Source organism: Durio zibethinus, chromosome 11 (genome assembly GCF_047325235.1).
Source record: "Durio zibethinus cultivar Kanyao isolate XHJ-2024 chromosome 11, ASM4732523v1, whole genome shotgun sequence".
Classification (NCBI taxonomy): Eukaryota; Viridiplantae; Streptophyta; class Magnoliopsida; order Malvales; family Malvaceae; genus Durio; species Durio zibethinus.
In genome coordinates, this window is record NC_143172.1 from 22,907,390 (window position 1) to 22,916,806 (window position 9,417).

General features: G+C 32.7%; 1 protein-coding gene across 2 annotated transcripts; it reads left to right on the forward strand.

Annotated features, from left to right (window-relative positions):
* Nucleotides 1-2,487: 2,487 nt before the first annotated feature.
* Nucleotides 2,488-9,054, forward strand: LOC111290826 (nucleobase-ascorbate transporter 6-like). Of its 2 annotated transcripts, none has more exons than XM_089768329.1 (15): nucleotides 2,488-2,672; nucleotides 3,299-3,432; nucleotides 4,303-4,400; nucleotides 4,520-4,696; nucleotides 5,107-5,207; nucleotides 5,505-5,580; nucleotides 5,678-5,737; nucleotides 5,879-6,063; nucleotides 6,618-6,714; nucleotides 7,158-7,244; nucleotides 7,546-7,604; nucleotides 7,705-7,796; nucleotides 7,885-7,962; nucleotides 8,065-8,225; nucleotides 8,550-9,054. In XM_089768329.1, the coding sequence occupies exons 2-15, from the start codon at nucleotides 3,330-3,332 to the stop codon at nucleotides 8,766-8,768; spliced, it is 1,593 nt and encodes a 530-aa protein (XP_089624455.1). In that variant the 5' UTR covers nucleotides 2,488-2,672; nucleotides 3,299-3,329; the 3' UTR covers nucleotides 8,769-9,054. The 2 variants fall into 2 exon arrangements, with proteins under 2 accessions (XP_089624455.1, XP_022738046.1); XM_022882311.2 differs by lacking the exon at nucleotides 2,488-2,672 and adding an exon at nucleotides 2,683-3,136.
* The last annotated feature ends 363 nt before the right edge of the window (nucleotides 9,055-9,417 follow it).

The window sequence follows — 9,417 nt, forward strand, 5'->3', positions numbered from 1 at the left end:
AATCATTATCAACGTGCAAATTATTCTCAATATTAAATTCAAGAATTGAAATATTAAAAATAATTTCAACGAAAAAATAAAATATGAAAAGAAAAAAAAAACATAAAACATTAAGTAATAAAACCAGTATTTTTAATAATGATCATAAATTAAATCATTAATAAAAATTAAGTAATTAAAACTATTAAAACTATAACTATGTCTTAAACTTTTATTAGTACTAATATATGAATTAGATTAAAACGTAGCTAATTATAGCTAATACGGGATATAATTGCTAATTGATTATAATATTATAATTTTTAAATATTAAATTAAATCAATGAAAATGACAAATAACATTTTAGAAATATAATCAACAATAATCCCTATTTTAATTAATTCAAAAGATTTTCCACATCCGACCTTTTATTATTATTATAAATATAAATTATAGATTGCAAATATAAATTACATTAAATTTCAATATATGATATAATTATTACATTTAATTGAAAAATCAATAAATAAAGCAACTAAACAAATAAATAACCTTAAAATTAATTATAGGAAATGTCATATGAGATTTAAATTTATGATCTAAAAGTTTTAAAACATTCTAGATGGTAAATACAATTCAGATGTAACAATCGTATAATCTATTAATAGAATATTAAAATTTAATTCATGAAAAATTTTAAATATATTAAAAATATAAGTCATATGAATATATTGAAAAATTCATGCAGGTAACATAAATATGTTGCACGTTATGTTATAAGAGATTAATTAAATATTAAAACAGGGTAAAATTTTGAAATCCATTTTAAGAAAGCTTTTCTCATTGGTCCCCGTCAAGATTAATTAGACATTACAACTAAATGCTACTATATATTTTATAATTTGTCCCCATTGTTAAGCTCCTGCTCTCATTGGTCATGCTTAACCAACTCCCTAAACGTCATTTTCTTTGCAAAATCTTTGAAATTCGACATGTTTGAGAATAGCAATGTTGGATTTTCAGTAAATTAAATTGTTTTTTTTTTAGCAGTTTTAAGATTAACTTGAAGGTAGGCCAAGGTCGAATTTGATCTTACATTTTGTAATTAAAATAATTAAAGAAAGAGAAAGTTGAGCAACCTCAATTAACAACCACAAGTCTTATCCTTGATTGCTACTATTAAAACCATTTATTTGTGATGAATTTATAACTGTTAACTCGATGGTATTTATCACGTTAAGACATTCTTTGACGTTTTGATTTACGCGTCTCAAGATAATTGGTAAAATATATGGTAGATATAGTTTCAAGCATAGTTGTCTGAGAATTATTAAGTTAATAAACTTTAAAGAATGATCGTGTATTTATTTATTTGACTTACTTGCGAGGAGAATTGTATTTATTTGAATAAATTGTTTTATTCAAAAAAAAAAAAAGATTTATCGTGTAAAAAAAATTCGAATTAAAAAAAAAAAAAATATATATATATATATATATAGATATCAAAATTTTAAAAAATTAGATTTCAACACAAGAAAATTTACCAAAATGACCTTAAAGGTTTGAAATTTAGATGAAACTAAAAAATTTACAATTTTGGCGGTAGACAAAAAATCTTGACCCATATTACAAAATTTGAATGGGTGCTAAACCATACCCTCGTAGTTCTAGAAATTGAAATCGAAGGAAGTGTGGGGCTTTTGGGGATAAAGAAAAAGTAGAACAGCAAATTTAATAGGGGCTGCCTGGCTGCCAGTTGTGCACGAAGCCATAGCAGCAAGAAAGCAATGACTTGATTCTCGAGCCTTGACCTTAGGGCAGCATGGCACAAATTTACCATTGGGATGTAAGGATGTACTTCTGTGACCGATTTAAGGAAGAATTTTAAATTTTATATCAAATATAATAAAAAAATATTTGAGATATAAAAAAGTTTATATCATTTTAATTTTATAAAATATTTTTTATAAGATAAAATTATGAAATTAAAAAAATTAAAATAAATAATATTTTATAAAAATATGAATTATAACAAAAAAAAAAAATTGATTTGAAATATTAAAAAAGTAAATGCACGAATTTTAAAATCACACGAATTCAAACCTTGAATCTCTGTGACTGATTGTCTTACAAAAAGTTTCACCCTTTTTGCTCGATTATTTGCCCTTGGTTTCAGGGCAGCCTAATTCATACATGCTGCCTTGCACGTGATCACCTTTCCCAATTCCCCAAATTACCCCCAACCGTCAATCATTTGAGCTACTGAGTATCCCAAAAACATGCCCACGTGGGTGCCAACTCTCTAAGGTCAATCCAGTCATTTTCACTACAAGAACGTGTAGGGTTATCAAAACTAGGTGTACTCTTCAACAGTTCAAGCTTGCACCAGGGGAAGTTGATCGCTGGAAATTGATGTTGCCAAGAAGACAAAGCAAGACGTCGTCGTTTAATTCTCTCTTTTTTACCTTCTCAATATAAAATTTCAATGAAGTTTCCATCAATTTTCTGCTTTAATAATTGGAGAAAGGAAAACAAAAAACAATAAATGAATGTTCATGTCATTAAGAAAATGTAGTTTCCCTTGAAAAAAAAAATTGTAGCTTCCACAAAACAAACCAAAAAAAAAAAAAAAAAGTTCTCAGCTTCGTATAGAGTGAAACAAAGAAAAAGAGAAAAAAAGCTCGAGTACAAGGTCAGTTGGCACTCCTTTTGTAGCATTCAATTCAACTTAACTTGCTTATACATTTCTGAATTCTCATAAGAATTTCCTATTCCACTCTGTTGCTTCAAAAAACACCTGGGTTCTTTGTTTTCCTCTGCTTTTTTGCCCTGATTTTTTTTTTTTTACTTGAACACATTTTAGGTTGGTGTGGGGTAAACATGATTTATTGTAGACTTTAATGCGTTTTCACTTGATTTGCTTTGAAGTTTGCCAAAAAGGTTCTGTCTTTCCTTGTAACAACCTTTTTTTTTTGGCTCATTATTTTGGTGTTGTAATTATTAACATCAGCCTGCTCCCCACATTTCATTTCATCTTTCTCTTATCTTGAAGTTGAAATCTTCATTATCTTTAGTTTTTGTCCCTTAACCTTACCCAGGCTGCCCCATCTCGTTATTTTTCTTCCTTTCATTAGCTCTATATTATTAGCTGCACATGTAAGTGGTTCACTCTTTTGGCCTTTTGGGTCATCTTGTTTGCCCCTATTTTCTCTAGTTTGTTGCTGTTTAGTTACTTTCTTTAGGATTTGGGATCTGAGTAGTTCTCAGATTTCGTAGTTTACTCTTGCTGTCTCTAAGAAGTTGGTCTTTTGTACACAGAGAGAGAGAGAGAGAGTGAAAGAGAGAGATCATGGCGGGAGGAGCTCCAGCAAAAGCAGATGAACCACAGCCACATCCACCGAAGGAACAGTTGCCCAACATTTCTTATTGCATTACAAGTCCACCTCCATGGCGTGAGTTTCTTCAACGCCGCTGTTCTGTTTTTGTTTTATCTTTTCCTCGCTTTGACAGCTTAGATTCCAAATTTTATGTTCAGTACCTCAGGTATTATGTTAAGAGTTTTGGTTGGTTTACAATGTGATTCTTGTGAATCCACCCGGGAATTTTTTGAGGTAGATTTTGGTATTTGTCATTGTTTTTGGAGGTTGTGCATCTTCTGTAAATTCTATTTTAGCTGAAAGTAAGTAACTTTTTTGCGTTCTTCTTTCGGCTCAGATACCCCTTTTTGGAAAAGTGAAATAACACTATTCTGCAAAAAAAAAAAAAGAACTTTCTTTTTAGTTTTTATCTGTTTTATATTCTAATTCTGTGAGGATGAGAAAAAAAGAAAAGAAAACATAAATACTTTTTGATAATTCATGTATTAATTTTGGGTTTATTTTACTGAAGGAGTAATATATATATATATATATATTACTTAAAAAAAAAGAAGAAATCTTTCCCCGTTTCTTTGGTAACTAAGGATGGTAATTCTAGTCTTATGCTTATTGATTTGGTTAGAGTTAATTTGAAGCCAACTTCTCTCTGCTAATTGACTTTCTTTCGGTTCAATTTTGTTTGGCATTTTCCCTCTTCTATTTGTCTTTCACCTTTACTTCCTCTTCACTGTCTTCAATTTTCTATGGGTGTTCTATCTCTACTTCAAACAAATTGAGGGAACTTTAATTTATTTTCTTGATGTGGGTTGAAGATATTACATTACTATTTGGATATGCCTCCACTTGGCTATTATGTGAGTGACTGCTGCTATCATTGGCATTTCTACGTTGGTAGGAAATAATTGCAACTGATCTCTTGATATTTTGGTCGGGTATTTGATGCAGCCGAGGCCATCCTTCTTGGTTTTCAACATTATCTTGTGATGCTTGGCACGACAGTGATCATTCCCTCTTCTCTTGTTCCCCAGATGGGAGGTGGAAATGTAAGGCTCAAATAAAATTAATCAATATAAAGAAGCAACAATTGTTACTTACTTTGATTACTATTGTATTTTGTCCGCACATAATAATTTCAACCATGTTGTTGCAATGACCTCTATAGGAGGAGAAAGCAAAGGTGATCCAGACTCTGCTTTTTGTTGCTGGTTTGAACACATTGCAGCAGACACTGTTTGGGACTAGATTACCTGCTGTGATTGGAGGGTCTTATACCTTTGTCCCAACAACAATTTCTATTATCCTTGCTGGTCGGTTCAATGATACTACGGATCCTATAGAGGTTTTGTGATCTACTCCATTTTACTATATTAGGCTATGTTTATTTGGACTTTGGAATTGCTAAAGTTGCATATTAATTCGGAGAAGCAAGCATTTACCTAATTGCAATATGGGACACAATTTCTATCCAGCTTGAGTATTATTGATGTGATACTTTATGTCTTCACTCCTCAACATCCCATTGAAAGAACAGTGTAGAGATGTTTAGAATGCATTCCCTTTTTTCTTAATAGGAGTTTACAACCCATTCTCATTTTAAGGTACCACATTCTAGATACTTTTGTAGTTTATTACTTGAATAGTAAATATACAGAAAAAGGAGTAATTAAGTTGTCCAGTTTGAACACCAACAATTTCCATATTGGTGTTTTCTTTGGTTTGTTTAAATATTGTGTTTTGATGCCTTTTCAGAGATTTAAAAGGATAATGCGGGCAATTCAGGGCTCCCTCATTGTTGCATCAACTCTTCAGATTGTCCTCGGCTTCAGTGGCCTTTGGCGTAATGTTGCTAGGTTAGTTCACTGGTGCTTAATATTTCAGGGAAAGCTTGAATGGCTTGGCTATATTTGCTTTTCCTTATAAGTAAATTGGAATTAGATTGATTGTATCTTGGTTTATATGTTTAATATTAGTTATTGTAGGTGGATTTTGTTTTTGAATTATAGGTTCTTGGACTAATACTTAGTTCATGCTGATTCACATGAATGTTTGCTACAGTATATCTAGAACAAAGTAAAATATTTTAGGGTGACTTTTTCAATAAACACATTTTAATCATAAGGGTTTTTTTTTCTTTTTTTTTTTTCCAGGTTTTTAAGTCCACTTTCAGTTGTTCCTTTAGTATCCCTGGTTGGTTTTGGGCTATATGAGTTTGGTTTTCCTGGGGTAAGTCTATGCTTTATATGATTGACTGTGAATGCATAGTCTGACATGGTACCATATCATGATTACCATGGTTGTTGACTATTTTTTCTATTAATAGGTTGCCAAATGTGTGGAGATTGGACTGCCTGAGTTAATTCTTCTAATATTTGTCTCACAGGTAGTATCTTATAATTTTTGGGACATGCTTTTATCCATCTTATAGTTATAGTCTTGCATATTTTTGACTTTTGATCTCAGTTGACTTTGGAAACTATAACTTTTATCAAATAATAATTGTATGTCTGTGTTTATTTTGCAGTACATGCCTCATGTGATAAAATCTGGAAGACACTTGTTTGATCGTTTTGCTGTCATATTTTCAGTGGTGGTTGTTTGGATTTATGCTCATTTACTCACTGTGGGTGGTGCTTATAATGGTAAAGCACCAAAGACACAAGCAAGCTGCCGCACTGACCGTGCTGGTCTAATAGATGCTGCTCCATGGTGAGTTCATGTAGCATCCTTAGTGAAGTTGTCCCCTTCATGTTTCTCAATTGGTATATCATGCATGACTCTACCTATTAATTATTTATTATGAGATGAGGTGCACTTGAAGAACTTTTGTGACTAGAGCACATTTTCTTAAATCATAGGGTTTCACAATCAATTCAATGGGTAAGGTCTCGCATTTTAAAGTATGGGTAAACTGATTTGGCAAGACTGGTGTTTATATGTGCTATCTGGGAAAAATTCTGCTGATACCAATTAACTATCTAAGTATATATTGGATAAAGCTTCTTGATGTACTAAATCCTAGCCCTACTTGCCTTCTATGAAATATTATTCACTAATTGGCTTAGAAGTGCCAAAAGTTTTGGGCCTGGGTTTGCTTCATAACTCCTAAGGTGTTATGAATTGAATAAAGATCTAAGGTACAAAAGGCACTTTTGGACTTGTGCTTGATAACAAACTTAAGATTTCTTTTACTATAATATGATATCATTCGTCAAGAATGGCATAGCTATAAGTCCTTCCTTACAAGAACTAGTGGTGTGCAGGATAAGAGTTCCTTATCCCTTTCAATGGGGAGCACCTTCATTTGATGCTGGTGAAGCCTTTGCTATGATGATGGCTTCTTTTGTTGCTCTTATAGAGGTTTGTTTTCTTCTGTTATTTATGAAGTTTTTTAACTTTTGAAACGTTTTCTTTTTTTCTTATTTTGATGTTTCTAAACTAAAAAACTGAATTGAGTGTCATTGTCATCGTTGTTGTTTTTCTTATTGCTGTCTTTTTCCTTTCATGTTGTTGTTTTTCTTATTGCTGTCTTTTTCCTTTCATGTGATTTCTTACTGACTCTCCTTCACTGCCATTTATTTCAACCCTTGTTGTATGAAGTGGCTAAAATTTTTTTCAGCTTCTCCCCTAGGGGGTAAAAGTATCACATTTTTCAGTTTTCTTTGGTGATTTCATTATTTATATTGCTGTTTAAACATGCATCAAAGCAAATTCTTTCATAATCTTAGGAAATTAATAGTTAATTGCAGTGTTATTAAATAATTCAAGGTACTAACTTTTTTCTTGTTGCATATCATGAACAGTCCACTGGGGCTTTTATTGCAGTGTCAAGATATGCTAGTGCAACTCCGATGCCTCCATCTATTCTTAGCCGTGGTGTTGGTTGGCAGGTAATTATATTAAGCTTGTTCCATATGCCTATGATGTGAAGAAATTTTTGCAATTAAGACTATAAGTTAAATTGGCTGTCTTATACTGAATGATGGCATGCGATTGCCCCACTACTAGCCTTGTGCCTAAAAGTACATGAATTCATTCATACCTATTCATCATCATTGGCCCAGGAGCCAGGACCTTGCATTTCCAGAACCATTTAACATCTGGAAATTTCATCTCCTTTTTCTGGACTTCAGTTTCATGTTAATATTAAATTCTTATCTTTTGTGAAGTAACTTCATTTCCCTGCTTTAGGGAGTTGCAATTTTGGTCTCAGGGTTGTTTGGAACTGTCAACGGATCCTCAGTATCTGTGTAAGGCTTTGACTAGCTATGAACATTATCGTTGTACCTTTTTTTCCCTGTTCAATTAATAAAAAGCAGAATTTGCATACTGACTGTGGTCTCTCTACAGAGAGAATGCTGGTCTTTTAGCCTTAACACGAGTTGGTAGCCGAAGGGTTGTACAAATCTCAGCAGGATTTATGATTTTCTTCTCCATTCTCGGTAATTTGCTGATTTACGAGATTTTGTTCTAAATTGACCTTGTGCATTTTTTCTTTCATGTAAGTTGATTTTTATAATTAATGTGCAGGAAAATTTGGGGCAGTCTTTGCTTCAATTCCAGCACCCATTGTTGCTGCTTTGTACTGCCTATTCTTTGCATATGTTGGTACGTGTCTGATTTGAGCTGTTCGCAAAGAAACATGTGGATCATGATTTGTTGTAAGCTCTTTCAAGTATTTATGTATTCTATTTCCTCGTGTTTCTGCAGGTGCTGGAGGTCTTAGTTTTCTTCAGTTCTGCAACCTAAACAGCTTCCGTACAAAGTTTATATTAGGCTTCTCTGTTTTTATGGGCTTATCTGTGCCACAGTACTTCAACGAGTATACTGCAATTAATGGCTATGGTCCTGTTCACACGGGCTCGAGATGGGTATCCATACTAAATCTCTTGTGACTTTTTAATCATATATAGCCTATTGTTATAATCCTTTTGTAGTTAACTGCAGACATGACAGTTTGCATATCTCTGTTGTGTCTGTTATGTGTCAAATACTAATAAAATACAAAATGTTCCTGTCATAATTCATTTGATACGTCAAGTACAAAATGTATTTTTTGGTTTTTCCAAACTCATACAGTTGTCAAAAATTTAAACCATATTTTTATGTTTTTTTTTTTAATTGATTCCGTATCCTGTCTAAAATTAACAGGTTCTTGGGTCTTACTGACAAGGATTTTATGCCTTTGTTAACAGTTCAACGATATTGTAAATGTGCCTTTTTCATCAGAGGCATTTGTTGCTGGTTGCTTGGCATATTTCCTTGATAACACATTGCATCGCAAGGAAGCTTCAATCAGGAAGGACAGAGGTAAGCACTGGTGGGACAAGTTCAGGTCATTCAAGGCTGATCCAAGGAGTGACGAATTTTATTCCCTTCCCTTTAATCTGAACAAATATTTCCCGTCTGTGTGATATATGAGGTGCTGAGTTCAAGGTCGTGTTATCGAATATTTATCGCCTTTTGTTTTGTTCTTGATGGCCCTACGTGGCTCACATCTTACCATCACAAACCATTACTTCCCTCTTATGAATTGTATTACACGCTATAGCAGTATAACATAATGTTTCCCTCTATAGGAGGCCTTGGAACATTTATTGAATTGCCTTTTTTTTTCTTTTCCTTTCTCGCTGTAAATCCAACGGAGACAGGTGGATTTGAAGTGGCAATGAAGCAGTTTTAATGCCTCTGTTCAATTCATCTAGTTTGATTTTTTTTTTTTTTGGTACAAAGGAAAATGTAGCCGGAGAATAAGATAAAGATTTATAAGTGTTGGATTTAAATCTCAAACTTATTTGATAGCACTTTTAAAGAATGATTACATGAACAACTAAGTTTCGAGATCATCTTATTCGATGTTTGCTTTATAAGTGTTAGTGCACTGATTCCTGTATGTATCCACATATTTGACATTTCAAGGTTATCTGCTAATCTGAGGCCATAATCCCTGCGGCTGTCTTGGGTGAGTGTTCATCCATTTGTAAACCAAAACTATAAAGCTCACAACTTGGTAATTTAATTTTTATCATAGTCCACCACAATCTGGAGTTTCTGAAGTGGCTG

What these genes read in the sequence shown, in the direction of transcription:
- LOC111290826 (XM_089768329.1), top strand. Translation starts at nt 3,330, where the DNA reads ATGGCGGGAGGAGCTCCAGCAAAAGCAGATGAACCACAGCCACATCCA. An exon ending in CCCAGATGGGAGGTGGAAAT is followed by an intron (nt 4,401 to 4,519) that starts GTAAGGCTCAAA and finishes TGACCTCTATAG; the next exon opens with GAGGAGAAAGCAAAGGTGAT. An exon ending in ATACTACGGATCCTATAGAG is followed by an intron (nt 4,697 to 5,106) that starts GTTTTGTGATCT and finishes ATGCCTTTTCAG; the next exon opens with AGATTTAAAAGGATAATGCG.